Raw genomic sequence first — 15032 nt, forward strand, 5'->3', positions numbered from 1 at the left:
CCTCAGTCTCCTCTTGTCCAGCTCCAGAGCCCCAGCTCCCTCAGCCTTTCCTCACACGGGAGATGCTCCACTCCCTGCAGCATCTTGGTGGCTGCGCTGGACTCTCTGCAGCAGTTCCCTGTCCTGCTGGAACTGAGGGGCCACAGCTGGACACAAGATTCCAGGTGTGGTCTCCCCAGGGCAGAGCAGAGGGGCAGGAGAACCTCTCTGACCTACTGACCATAAATCACGCTCTGGTGGACGTTGCCCGTGTCCGTCCTTGCCGATATTACACAGTAAGAATCAGATACGGCCTGAGACGTGTCCTCTTGTTGGAAGGTTAGAGGAGAGCTGCATTAGTCATGGCTGAATAGCCACAGTGCATCTCCGCACTCCCTCCAGCCTGTAACATCATCGGGACAACTTTATCCTGTTACTTGCACACCCTGATTTACACACACTCCACCAAGGCAGCACAATACAATGGCACCATTGTGTGTGCTACCCAGGAGGAAGACAAGAAAATGAAGAATGTGTTCAGCATCAGGCCGGTTTAACTCCTGCTCTGCCATGTGTCTCCTGCCTCACTTGGGACTGATGCTGCAGCCACAGATTTACAGCCAGGAGACTAAAGTGAGAGACAGACGACTCAATGGTAGGCGAGGGAGACAATTCTGAGCGCCCCGGAGCTAAACCTGTTCCACTAAGGGTATCTCAGCAGAAAATTTCCATCCCAAGCAGCACTGGCAAGGTCAGAGCCATCAGCACATCACCTAAGCACTGCAAAGTGAAAAGCTATATCAAGCTTAATCAGAGGTGCTCCAGAGTATTACTGCTCCCAAAATTCGGCTACTGCCTCCCGTTCCTGGCTTCTCCTCGCTGCCGGGACTCGGTTCACGCACAGCAGCTTTTTAAACAAAGCATTTGGTATTCTTTCTTATTACCCTGTTGACACAACACTGGGGTTATTTTGTTCCTGCGCAGGCCAGCACAGATGAACATTGCCTTGCTAACGCTCCATATAAAAACATCTACCCGCATGCTCTGCATCGTTTATCTGCCTCTTTTAATAGATTCTGGAGAGAGCTTTGTCTCCTTTTTGTTTTCCTTTCCCCCTTACTTCTCGTATCTGTTTCAGGGAGATAAAGAACTCCATTGCATTCACTAACGATCTCATGGGTTTTTTTGCACAGCCTACCTGTGCTATTTAATTGCTAGAAGGCAGACAGAGAAAACTTCAGCCGCTAACTGGCCCCACTTTGATTGGAAACACATTTCAGTTGCTGCTTTCAATAGTTAGAGATCAACTGGATATACCAGATGTCCATGTTGCAAGTGTGAGAAAGTGACCGGTGTGTCCCCGGCCCACATTAAAGGACATTTCAACCGAGACCGGACAAGACGGGGAATTGTTAACACAATATCGACTTTCACCTCGAGGGGCCGGGTTGAATTCAGCCCCAGCAGACTGAACGTGCTTATCAGCTCTTGGGTGCCTCATTGTTCAAGAGAACTCGGTTTGATGGGTCCCAATCTGCTCCTCCTTGGCAGACAAGGATCCGTCTGCCAACGTGACCCTTTGGTGGCAACGTGACCCCTTTTTCCCATCTCCCGGATCAACCAGACCATGGGAACTGGAGTCGCCTCTCGCATCCTCGATACCTGAAAGAATTCAGGTTGCAATCCTTCCATCAGCACTCACACTCCTAATGCAACACAAAGAAACGTCACTCACCATCCGTGCAGGTTCATGCGTTTGTCGATACCAAAGGAAACCGCTGTTAACATCTGGAATACGAGCACAGACTCCCCTAATCTCACTCCCATCTGATCTGGAGCAGATCTTTCAAACAAACAAACAACAGTGCAGGTACTCTTGAAAAATTACCCGAGACAGAGAATCAAACGCAGCCTGTGAAAAATCAAACAGTTAATTACTCACAATGTTAATAAATAAAAGCTGGCCTCGTTCTAGTCGGAGTGAGGCCGCTAAACCCAATTAATCCCGACCCGCAGTAATAACATCTGACAGGTCTGTGTCACCGTCACACGCGGGGACACGGACACACCGAGACTGTGGAATTTCTCCGTGTAGGCTCTGCTGCTTATCGCAATCATTTTCCCTATATTTTAATCACCAGAAGATGTAGGGGAGAGGATTTGAAACATACGCAATTTTCTACCTATTTTCTGTAGCGTCTTGATGCGTTCGCTTCTGGGTTCGGCAACCGCGACTTTCTTCATCCTTAGAGATTATTCTTCAATTCCTCAGAGAGCCTTCAATTTTCTCGCAAATCTCCCTTTCGCTAATTTAAACATTTTTGGGCAATTTCATGATTTAATAACGAGAAATAAAATTGGAGATTTACTAGAATTTGAGCGAAGACCCTTCATTTCATCGGGGGATTAAGAAGGGAGTTAAAGGTGAGAATCCTGTTAGCCACGCTGGCCTAGCCTGAGCCCAGTCCTAAGAGATACTGAGCACTTTCTGCTCCCATCAAAGCCGGACTCAGAGCACACTGCAGATTTGGGCCCCTTAGGACACAATTCTAGCATCTAAATCCAAATCATCGCTGTCTCATATATATTTTACTAATAACTTTAAAGCTCGACTTCATTTAGCACGAGTGCCAGCTGATCAAGTCCAAGCAGCTTCTCGCTACACCATTAATTTAAGGTAACAATTCGCTAAGATCTTTGGTTCCGCGTAAGCGCTTCCCAAATCACTTCAGTCTCTGTCAATTATCTGAGACTAATGCACCTTGAAGTTACTTTTCAGAGCAAACGTTACTCCGCGGTCGTAATTCTGAAATATTATCAATAGCCAAAAGACAGGAACGATACAGCTTTCGGCTTTAGAAATTCAGGATGCGCATTCAAACACAGAAATACAAAATAAATCAGTCCTGGGGCAGCTGGATTTTCATAATTTGCCATGTTCATAGGACCAAATGGACCTTGAGCCTTTTATTCGTTTGATCTCATTTTGGGAATGGCTGCTATTAGATAAAGGCGGCTTTCTCAGGTAGCGCTGCAATGGTGCTGGCGATCAGATAACGCCTGGCAAATCAAATCTCACACATCTCATCTTGGACCGTGTTTTCCATTCTGTTCAGTCAGACAAAAGGGGCACAGAAATGAGTCCAGACATGAATTTTCCAGCTCCTCCTCTGCCAAATGCTCCGGGTTTGTAACCAGCCTGGCTTTGGAATGGGGCTTTGGCTGGGAGAAGAGGACAAAACCAGAGCAAGACGCTGATTCTTCATGTCTTGCGTGTCTAACAACTCCACCACAGGTCTGGATGGCGCTGGGAGAGCCGCGCTGAGTGTGTGGGCTGCCAACAGTCCAAATAATTAACCATTAATGTTAGCAAACACTTGGCACATCTCCCTTCGCAAACACGAACAGATTAAACCTTGCCAGACCCCCTCCAGTCCTACGCGTTCATCCAAAGAGTTTCCTCCGCTCTATTCCTTGACGGGGTATTTAGTAAACACGGCGAGGTTGGGAAATACTCGGCTCATCCCCATTTTGGGATGCAGAGTGGAAAAGTGATGTCCCAAAGCCCCAGCGAGTGCTGCTGGTGCAGGTGTTCTGGTCTCTCAGCACCTCAAACCTGGGCTTGGTGGCACTTTTGCCACCCTTGCTGCTGCTTTCTAACGGTTTTGTGGACGCGATTTTGTCCGAAAATAAAAAAAGGAGGGGGTTCATTACAGAATAATGATGCCCCCTTGAAATACAGAGTCCACATGGGAGAATTGTAACGCAACGTCTTGGTATCACTCACACGCAAGGGTGTTCACTGGAGACTCTGGAAGAACAATGGGGTAGATCAAACACCTTAGTGCTCACCTGGGAATAAGAGGTCTTGTCTTCCCCTAATTCTTCCCCTCATTTGCATTCGCTTTTGGCTTCGAAATAAATGGCCTTAAATCTCAGCTCAGCACGAACTAAGCCTAAAAAGCCACAAGACTACGTTCCTGAACATTTCCTGGGAGCTGAGGCAAAAGCTAAGCCCAGGCTTTTGTTCTGAGACTGAAGAGGAGTATTTGGGGGATGAATAGGAAAGAGAAAGGTGCTTGGAAGACAGAGACAGAGGAAGAGAAAAGAAGGAAGATACGGGTTTGACAAAGCACAGGTCTCGCCCATACTTGTCTAAATTGCCTTCTCAGCACCAATGTCAATGAAATTCCCCCTTACCCTGATGGGGTGGGAAGAGCCTCCATCCACCCTTTAGACTCCAACACGCATTTTCTCTCCCTTGCACCCTACGCTCAACACCGAAAACACAAGCCCCACAATAAAAAACAACAGAAAGTCTGTACAGCTCGATCAAAGCATGAAAAACCACGACTCCGAAATAGCCTAAGTCAAGAAACAAGAATTGTTAGGCCTTTCCATTGTAATAGACCCGTATTCATCACACTGGGAAGGGTACTTTTTAAAGGCAAATGGCCAGCCAGTCCCTTTGATACATGGAGATCCTTCAAGATAGGTATGATATAGAAAACCCGGGCAGAAGATACGTGCCGGCTAATCTGACAGTTATCTCCTTTATGGCCAACTAGTGTCATTTCAGTCTTTGAGAGCTGCCAGCTACACTGATAACTGCAGAACTGCACACAGCAGAAGAGAAAGCCTTTGTTAATTAAGCTGGCTTCATTCTCTTCCTGATGCGGCCTCAGCAGGGCTTCCAGAGCTGCTGATGGAGCGGCCGCATCTCGGCGGCGAGGCCGGAGACGCTCATCTGCTGGTTTTATCTGGGATAAAACATTGAGGTCCTGCCACAAATCAGACTATTAACTCAGCTTTCCTTGGAGAGAAAAATAAAATCTCAGTCCCTATTAATTTAGTTACTAATTTCCTCAGTTTTGCAGCTTTTTGTTGACTAAGCTCTTACTCTAGTGCTCATACCCAGGTTCCTCTTCCTTTTTGTCAGCAACAGGACTGTAAATCTTGGCGGATGCATCTGCACAAAGACAAATGGTAACTAGTGAGAAAGCACAAGTAAGACTGTGTTAGCGAGTGTACAACTTCGGCTGTACAAGGTGACCATATTGTTAATGGCTTTTATGTACTAAGACCATCAAAAAATCCATGTTCTATTTGAGCTCTCTTGGAGGGTCCCAGGGTGTCTTCTCCGGACTGGAAAGGAGGAAATGAACTAAACTTTTGTGATTTCCCACAAAAGAACAATCTACAGGAATTTATTTGTTCGAATTTCAAGGTAATTTAAAAATCATCTATATCAATAGTGTTGCTGATAATTAACACTGAGAAAATGAGTAGTAAATCATTGGAGGCACAAGAAACATATACTGGATGTGGTTGCCACCCCCAGTCTGTTGACAATCCCCTTCCTCGGCACGCACAGCCCTGCCCGTTGGTTAACGCCACTGACACGGGGCTGATGTTTCCCCGTGTGGGATCAGGTTCTGGGGGAGCCCGTTTATACCGAATTCATCAGTGCCGCTCTGCACCCAGAAACGTTCGGCTCTGTGTTTCCAATCAGCGGCCACCACGCTCTACTGGGGTTTCCGGAACTGTGGGTGCTTTATCCTGTTCGGCAAGGAGGGACAAAACTCGAGTATGAGCCCAAACTTACTTGTCACCATCTCTGATGGCTGTTTGCAGTTCCTTTTGCAGATCACCGGCCTGATTCTGCCTCTGCCTTTGCCTCTAGGTATCATTGGGCTATTCTCCTTGCTTTGGAGCATCCGCCTGGCTCTCCACAGCGCTGCTCTTCCTCTCAAGTCAAAGCCATACTTTATGCACAAGAAGTTTCGTCACCTTCATTGGATACACAAGTGAAGTAGAGGAGATACGCACATATCTCAGAGCTAAATGAAACAAGAGCCGATGGAGGGGACTTTGGTCACTCATGCCAGCCTTTTCATAGCCAAATCATGACAGCGTCACCCCAAACACAACACCAAAGCAGCCAAGATTTGCTTCTTGGTTCTTTCATAAGCTTAGAAACCAGCCACCATCCAGCCCCACCATGCAGATCTCACCGGCAGGTCCCTTCCTTTTCCCAATGGTCTTGACCATTCAGAGTCATCGCTCAAGAGCCATCAAACCCAGTCACCTACACTCCTGTCCCGGTCGCCCTGTGCCCACAGCCGCCGTTCCCGGTGCTGTGGGTATCTCCACCAGCTTACACACGACTGCTGGGACTCACAGCCCTTCCAGGCTCCAGAACTCAGAATCTCGATGGAAAACAAAAAGGCAAACAGCTATTTTCTTTGCCTCTTCCTCCACTTTTGGGTCAGTTCCCTCTTCGGGTTCAAGGAGAGAAGCGGAGCTGGCGGGGCAGAAGCATGGAAGATTTCTCTGGATCTGAAACGGTTAAAAGGATTCCTGCCTCAGGAATCTAAGGTCTAAAGGGTTCAGTCTCTAATTTATAATTTATAGCTCACCATCTTTCTTCCCAAAGTCCTGTGGGCTCTCACAGTTCACAGGACGACCCTTTTCTATGTTGCTTACGCTGCTTAGTTCAGTAAATGCCCCCAGGCCGGTCCGAGCCTTCACCTACACAACCCCAGGGAGAAGAAAGCTGCTTCTCATCAGGTGAAAATGGAACTGCCTGGAATAACAACACAAACACGGGGTTTAGTGCATGAAGACAGATCCCGACTCTTCGTCAGGAGCCTCCCAGGCTGCTGCCAGCCCAGCAGGGCAGGAGAACTGGCTTGTCACCCAACAGGGGGGCTCCAGCAGGATCAAGCGAAACAGCTAGAGGGGGTGAAGCCAAGTATTGCATTCTATTTGATCTAATCTTTGGCTCCCAGTGGAATTTGCAGAGATATCTTACTAGAATTACTCAAGTTTTATCAGATGGCAATACCAGGAAAGTGCCTTTTGGACGGTGAACCAGATCCTGAACCGCATTAGCATTGGGGCCGGCTGAGCAAAAGAGCCCCCACAATGGTTTCAAAGAGCAAGAGAGAACATGCGAGATGTAAACCCACCTGGGCACTGAAATGCAGGCGAGTGCACACCCAGGGATACGCACAACGCTGTCTGTGGGGATTTACCGGTGAGCAGAACACACAGGACCTACGGGGACACTCGAAAAGGCATCCGAGTGACAGCAGATTTATCCACCCACCCCTCTTCTGAAGTCCATTTCTGTTCTGGGTGAAAACACTCCGAACGTTTAAAAGAGAAGACAAGAGGGGCATAAAAAATAATCTCTTTAAAATACAGAGCCAGATATCAAATCACCATACAGGTGGAGCAAGCTGGTGGGAGAGATAAAAAGCAAAGACAAGGAGAAAGCAGGTGGTTTCTCATAATTTTTTCCCTGACATCTTCCATCTGAACAGACAACTGCGAGATCTTTGCAGAAGCAGAGAAGTAATGTCTGGCTCTGTCAAGATCCCTCTTTATTCACCACGGTGAAAAAAGCATCAGGTCTGATAAATGATTAATGGGGCCTTTTCTCCTGCTAATCTGTAAATAAATTTTAAAAAGCAGTTTCTTTTTGATGAATATATTCTGCTGCTCGTAAAAACGTGTCGGCCTTTAAACACAAGACAGGCGCGCTCAGAGAGCTCTGGCGGTGCTGTCAGTGCCTTTAAAGCCCAAGTTTGGCTCCGTGCAGAGCGCAGGGCGGAGGTTTTGCCGACTTACCCGAGGATCTGCCCCTCCGGCCCCGCGGCACCCCCACCTCATCTCACTGCTCTGTTTGCAGTGGGAGGGAAAAGTCCCACAGATTTCTAAATAAGAAGGCCAGAAAGCACTTTAATGAACATATCAGTTCTGGGCCCCTCCGGTCAGGAAAGAGATTGAAGTGCTGGAGCGGGTCCAGAGAAGAGCAACAAGACTGGGGAAGGGACTGGAACACAAGCCCTATGGGGAGAGGCTGAGGGAGCTGGGCTTGTTTAGTCTGGAGAAGAGGAGGCTTAGAGCTGAGCTCAGCACTCTCTAGAACTACCTGAAGGGCAGTTCTAGCCAGGTGGGGATTGGTCTCTTCTCCCAGGCATCAGCAATAGGACAAGGGGCCATGGGCTTCAACTCTGCCAGGGGAAATTGAGGCTGGAGATGAGAAAGCAATTCTGTGCAGAGAGAGTGGTCAGGATTGGAATGGCTGCCCAGGGAGGTGCTGGACTCACCGGCCCTGGAGGTTTGTAAACTGAGATTGGCCATGGCACTTAGTGCCATGATCTAGTCAATGGGCTGGAGCTGGACCAAGGGTTGGACTGGATGATCTCTGAGGGCTTTTCCAACCCAGTCCATTCTGTGATTCTGTGATCATAGGATACTGTACGTAACAAGCTCTCCTTGTTGCACGAGCGCCCTCTGAATACACATTTTACTCTCGCCGTGTGGCAGATGCTTCAAAGTGCGCTGCTCTTGCTCATGGTTCTTTCTCCCCTTACCACCACGTGTCTTGGGCTTTTTTTTGGCCTTTCTGTCTCCTGTTTCCGTTCAACTACAGCCAACGCCAACGGGCACGCTCGGGCAGCAGGGACCTGCGAGAGCCAAAGCACCTCTTCCCTTGCCGGGGGGCGGTTGCTGGGTTGCTCCCTCAGCAGATGGGTCTCAAACAGTTTCAGGACTTTGGTGAGTGTGGACAGGGAAGGAAAGAGGGGAAAAAAAAGCATGATTATACAAGGACATCTTTTATTTCAGTACATTCAAGACAAAAAGAAAAGAAAACAATTCAAGAACAGGATGTACCTTCACTCAAGGCTTTATCTCCCCTGCCCCTCTCCATTGTCGTCTCTTTCCTTTTACAACCAGAAATTGCATAGAATTTGTGTTTTTTTCAATCAGAAAATTAAACCCATCCGTGTAAAACCCACGTCTGTACCAAGCAGAGGGTGAGCTGCTGCTGTTGCTAGGGAAGTCACTGTTTTCCTCACACCAGATCCCAGGCTAATGGTTTCCTGCATGGTCGCTGCTAGAGATGGGCTGCAAGTCACCCTTGAGTCTGATGATGCTCCATGGGCCACGGAGCTCAGAGTCGCTTGTGTGGGGACGTGCAGAGCGCGGGCCGTGGACGCTTCGGTGGGACAGGGCAGCTCCCACCTCACCTGCCTCAAAAGGTTCCCCCACCCGCACCCCAAAACCAGAAATGAAAATAAAAAGCAAAAGATAACCCCAGAACTAAAGAAAAGACACAGAACCCCTGAAATTCCAGGCGTTTCAAGGCCTCTTTGAGTTCACTGTGTTGGTTGGTTTGTTTTTGGCATTGTAATATATATATATATAAGTTTGTATATATATATATTTATATATATTTATTTTAACAACTCCTCAAACAGACTTTTCAGCAAATGCTGCTTCTCACAGGGAGTGTGTCCCATCCCTCCTTCCCTCCCTCGGTCCACCTGCCACGTTCCAAAGAGGAAGAAGAGTTCAGCACCTGAAACCTGGTGCCTTGGAGACTAGGTCCTGACGTACCCAAAAGAAACCCAAACAAAATAATGACTCTTCCCTTCCCATCCCTTTTCCACACCAAATAAGAAGGCCCTCCCCCCCCGCCCCTGGAGAACATCCCTTGGTAAGTCTATGTCCTTTCTCCTGGCCTGCGGTGAAGTTCCACGAGCCGTTCTTGCCCCTGGGTGGGCTGCATCTGCTACACCAGTTACGCACCAGGTCCCTCCGTCCTGTCCCGGAGCTGCGCGGTGGCACGGGGACAATTCTAGGAGACAGGTCAGCCGGAGCAACTCGCTCCTGCTTGGGGTTTCGGCGAGACGCGCGGCCCCTCGGACACCGAAACCAAAGCCAGGTCTGCGCCTCAGCCCACAGGTCCGCCTTGCTCTGGAGAAGCTGGGTAACTGCTTTTAATTTAAAAAACGAGTTGATATTGTACAAGTCCGTGTTCTGTAAAATGGAACAGGACCCCCTCGGCCCACCCCGGCGCCCCTCCCGCCCCAGCGTTACTCGGGCTCGCTGCTGTTGGTGGTTTTCTCCCACTCCAGGCTCTCTTCGCTCTGCGCGGGTGAGCCCGCGGCCGGCCGTGCCCGGAGCCCCTGGAACCTGCGGCACTCGGGGCACACTCGGATGTGCGTGCACCCTCGGGCGACCAGGGCGGCTTCTTGCGCCAGTCTTTGAGCCAGGGGATCTGGCTCCCCGCCACTGCACAGCTTCCCGTTGCTGAGCGTGGTTGTGCTGCGGGCTCGGCGTTCCTCCGGGATAACGGGGCGAGTCCGTATCATCCCCCCTCGCCTCCGCCGAGGGTGGAAACTGTCCTTGCAGAGGATGATGTTGCGCAGCTCCGTCACCATTTCGTGGCACACCGACACCTGGAAGGCAGAGCCGAGACACACTGCTCACCTAAGCCAGCCACGAGAGCTGCGGCTGCTCTGGATTCCGATGCCAAAGTGTTCGCGACTCGGTGTTTGATCTGGCCACCGGATTTCGACACAAATGCTTGGATATTCATGCTGCATTTAACCCAACAGGTTCTGCCTCTTATCAGAGACCCTACTGTATTCTGGATCCCCAAAACAACACAAGATCCAAACCTAGGGCATGTCGAAATGCTCAGATGATCCCAGAATGTTAGAGACTGGAAGGGCCCTGGAAAGCTCATCCAGGTCAATCCCCCCATGGAGCAGGAACACCCAGATGAGGTTACACAGGAAGGTGTCCAGGCGGGTTGGAATGTCTGCAGAGAAGGAGACTCCACAACCCCCTGGGCAGCCTGGGCCAGGCTCTGCCACCCTCACCCCAACAAGTTGCTTCTCCTCTTTCACTGGAACCTCCTGTGTTCCAGTTTGCACCCATTGCCCCTTGTCCTGTCACTGGTTGTCACCCAGAAGAGCCTGGCTCCATCCTCATGACAATGATAATCCCATCTCCAAGAAAGGTACCTGGACATTGTACACCTCCTTCACCCTTTCCAAAGCCCTTGCAGCATCCCTACAGCCTCGAAGAGGGCATGTAGTAGGAGGGCATGAGAAGCTCATACATTTTAGACCCAGCCCAATGTACCTAACTTTTGAGGTCTCACTATTAGGAATGCTCACCTCAGCCTGGGTGCATGACTTGTGTTGCTGAGCACCCCACACATAGCAATAAACAAGCACTAACCCCTCAGGATGCTTTCAGGTCCTACCTCTGACTGCTCAGAGTGCCGAAGGCTCCATAAAAACTCCAGCATTGCCATAAAAATTGCTACAATTAAGCCACAGATGAGAACCACGAAGATTCCACCAATATTCTCCATTCCCAGGCCTAAAATAAAGCAGAAGAGACAACGCTGTGGAGAGGCAGACACAACATAAATTGCAAGCATCGCTGTACAGACATCCCAAGTCTTTGCTGTTTAGTTGGCATTGCAGATACCCAGCCAGGCGCCAAATCCACATCGCCAGCACCATCCTATTAATAGTTAACCGTGTGATTCAGATGGCAAACTGAACGACTTGCAATAACTGCACGATCGAAGATGTGTTTGCAGAAATGATGATTTTGCAGATAAACAGCAAGTACATTGGAGGGAAGTACAAAGCAATTTGTGGACAAAATGAAAACAGGGGAAAAAAAAATGAGAGATCAATCGGGCACATTAATCCCTGCAAATTATTCACCCAGCTCGAGTTGCTTTGAACTTTGCAAAGGCAGATGAGCAATATTGTTAAAGAAGGAGAGATGAAGAAGACAAGAAAGGGCTTTAAGGGAAGCTGGCACCAAGAAAAGCTCCTTTGATTGCATTACAAAGTGCTGGTGAAAAATTATTGCAGCTGCTTGTACTGCAGCAGCCAGGAGAGGTTCCAAACAGGACCAGGACCCAACAGCTTCACTTGATTGCTAAAAAGCACGCGGTGCTTTGCACTGAGGTGACTGTATGAGGCCATTACTCAACAACAACATCTATAAAAATCTTCCTCTCCCCTCTGTAACATTAAATCAAAGTGTAAGAATCAATGATTTATTGACTTAATCTCCGTGTGGCTTTTAGACATAAAATCTCACCAAAATCCTTGTAAATCGCTGACCTGTTTTGTTCTAAAACTTAGCAGGTCACATTTCTCCCTCCTCCTCTGTCATTCTTTTGGCATCACCTCCGGAGCAATCTAGTGACTCTTTAAATCAGCCCCTTGCAGAGAAACATTTCCACTAAGACAGCAATTGCAGGGCAGAAAACACCCATAATCACAATTTAGACCCAAGATAAAGACCATTCTCTCCTCCCAGCAACTCTTGGATTTGAATTTAGGGCCAGTACCAGCCTCTACATCCCTCTGTCATTCTACCTGGGGGCAACCTCAGACATCCATTCCTGAGCTCATCTGAGAGGTATTTCCTTCCTCCGTGTACACACATCAGCAGGCTCCAGCCTCCCTCATTGCCCAAACGGAGAAGGTGAACCATGACCAAGGGCACAAAACAGCAGAAAAACTTGTGCATGGTCACAGAACAAACTGGGTGGTGCCAGAAACAACCCAGGAGCCTGCTCCCAGCTCCCCTTCCCAAGCCATCTCAAAGCAGCCCACAGACGAGATTCCACTTCAGAGCTGCTTTTTGCACAGTCCACGGAGGAAGAGACTCCCGTGTGCTTGCTCACCTTCAAAAGTAACTCCTTTCATAGCTTATTGCCTTGCCCTGTGAGCTGGTGACTGACACAGAATCCCAGAGTGTCAGGGGTTGGAAGGGACCTGGAAAGCTCATCCAGTGCAATCCCCCCATGGAGCAGGAACACCCAGATGAGGTTACACAGGAAGGTGTCCAGGCGGGTTGGAATGTCTGCACAGAAGGAGACTCCACAACCCCCTGGGCAGCCTGGGCCAGGCTCTGCCACCCTCACCCCAACAAGTTTCTTCTCCTCTTTCACTGGAACCTCCTGTGTTCCAGTTTGCACCCATTGCCCCTTGTCCTGTCACTGGTTGTCACCAGAAGAGCCTGGCTCCATCCTCCTGACACTGCCCCTTTCCATCTTGATCCCCAGCAATGAGTCCCCCCTCAGTCTCCTCTTGTCCAGCTCCAGAGCCCCAGCTCCCTCAGCCTTTCCTCACACGGGAGATGCTCCACTCCCTCCAGCATCTTGGTGGCTGCGCTGGACTCTCTGCAGCAGTTCCCTGTCCTGCTGGAACTGAGGGGCCACAGCTGGACACAAGATTCCAGGTGTGGTCTCCCCAGGGCAGAGCAGAGGGGCAGGAGAACCTCTCTGACCTACTGACCACCCCCTTCTAACCCACCCCAGGTCCCATTGGCTTCCTGGCCACAAGGGCCCAGTGCTGGCTCATGGTCACCCTGCTGTCCCCAGGACCCCCAGGTCCCTTTCCCCTACGCTGCTCTCTAACAGGTCATTCCCCAACTTATACTGGAACCTGGGGTTGTTGCTGCCCAGATGCAAAACCCTCTACTTGCCCTTGTTATATTAAATGTTTCCCCGCCCAGCTCTCCAGGAACTTGCTTACACTGGGCCAACACCTTCTGCTTCCAGAGCAAGAGCCAGGGCTGCCTGTGGCGCAGCGCAGCCCAACGGGGAGCACCAGCTTATGGTCCCTGCAGGGTCTCGTCCAGCCTGGCTCACAAACTGCACACACAGAGGCACCTACACCTGCTGCAATGTCAGTAAAACCTGAAAGTAAAGCCTGGCTTGGCTCTCAGGAAGGTCACAAGACTGTCCTTGCGACTGGGGGACCTGCTGGCCTCCCAGAAAACGCTTGCTGAGGAAAGGGTGACTGCCAAAACTAAAAAATGCAGCAACTGCCTTAAGCTGGCAACTGCTCTCACGCTGGGACATCAGCCTAATGTGGTAGCTTTTATAGCAATTTGCATAGCATTACCCGAAAGAATTTGCTCCTCAGTTTACAGATGTACTGCTAAAGTCCCCGTGTCCCCTCTCCCGGCTGTTTAAAAGGCGCTTTCACTTGGAGCCATTAACCAGCGGGCCTGTGGTGGAGATCCATCTCCCCTGAAGGAACCCCAGATTTTGGTCTGATCCCTTTAGCCATCCATTTTCCCATGTAATGCTGCAGACATTCATTAGAAGCTAATTTACCCTCCATATGCCTCCAATATTTGTCATTTGGTTGTTCCCGCTCTCTCTGCCCCAGGCAAAAACACACAGCATGAGGCACAGCAGAGCTGTTTGGCTTTCTCCTTGAATTGCCAAGGAAGGAATCTCAGGTCAGAAGAAGGGGAAAAAGTAATTCTCAGGCAGAAGACCTGGCAGTGCTCATGTGCAGATGGACGTTCATCCTTGTCCTGCGGCAAGGACACTTGTCCTGGCTGGTCCCTTGGGCACGGCTTACCTTTGGCTCTGTGGTCCTCCTCTTTGGGGCACTTGCCTCCTTCCCACCACTTTCTCTTCAGGATTTCCAGGCGGTTGTTCTCTTGCAGCTGCAGAATGGCCAGGTCAAAGTCGTCGCGGAACACAGAGCCTGCAACACCGAGAGGTGCGTGCTAAGGCACTGCTTCCACCAGCCTTCCATCCCCGCTCATCCCCGCCACGCTGCCCGACTACATCAGTCCGTGTGAGCCCCTGCAACCCACGGCCTCCCTCCTGGGACCATCACAACTGCTTAATGCCATTTGCAGGCGATAAGTTTGCCTGCCCAGCAAGACGCGCACAGGCTGTTTGAAGAGGTCTGTTCCACGGGGGAGCTTTGGCTTCAGGCTCTGAACAGTCTCGCTCAAACCCTCCTTCCCTCCAACTGGTGCAAGCAGCACGTTCAACCTACGCATAAGCCCAAGTGTTCACGGTACGGGAGGCTCGGTGCCGAGCTTTCCTGCAGCCTTGATGATGCCTCCGGCCTGAGATGCAGAAGAAAGGCCGTGGGAAAGACCACAGTTCTCCCCGTAACCCTGCACTATTGTCCCAGCAAGCAGCTTTCTGCTCTTCTTATCTGCTACAGTTTCACTGTTTAACAAGACAATGTCAGAACAAATTTAAGTCCTGAAAGTAAGGATTTGTACTCGTGATCAGGTTACTGTGACTTTACAAGCTTACGCATGTTAGCTAAACTACAGTGACTGTTTGTGCGACTGTTCTTATGCAATTCAGCTTAACTTTGCATTGCTAAGTGCAGGTGCTTCGAGGTTAGGAACAAGGCTTCTTGAGCCTGTCCAAAAGATCAGCCTATCGCTTG

At 49.8% G+C, this 15032-nt stretch overlaps 1 protein-coding gene across 1 annotated transcript in view; it reads right to left on the minus strand.

Annotated features, from left to right (window-relative positions):
• Positions 1 to 9869: 9869 nt before the first annotated feature.
• GRIK4 (glutamate ionotropic receptor kainate type subunit 4) overlaps positions 9870 to 15032 on the minus strand; it is a gene marked incomplete at its 3' end in the record, with an annotated part of 112739 nt that continues 107576 nt past the window's right edge. Inside the window, exons 17-19 of the mRNA XM_082070150.1 lie at positions 14196 to 14324; positions 11051 to 11169; positions 9870 to 10235 (exon numbers count right to left, since the gene is read on the minus strand). Of these exons, the coding sequence (XP_081926276.1) occupies positions 9870 to 10235; positions 11051 to 11169; positions 14196 to 14324 (614 nt within the window). The remainder of the gene's footprint in view (positions 10236 to 11050; positions 11170 to 14195; positions 14325 to 15032) is intronic.

Source organism: Streptopelia decaocto, assembly GCF_964273445.1.
Source record: "Streptopelia decaocto genome assembly, chromosome: 21".
Taxonomy (NCBI): Eukaryota; Metazoa; Chordata; class Aves; order Columbiformes; family Columbidae; genus Streptopelia; species Streptopelia decaocto.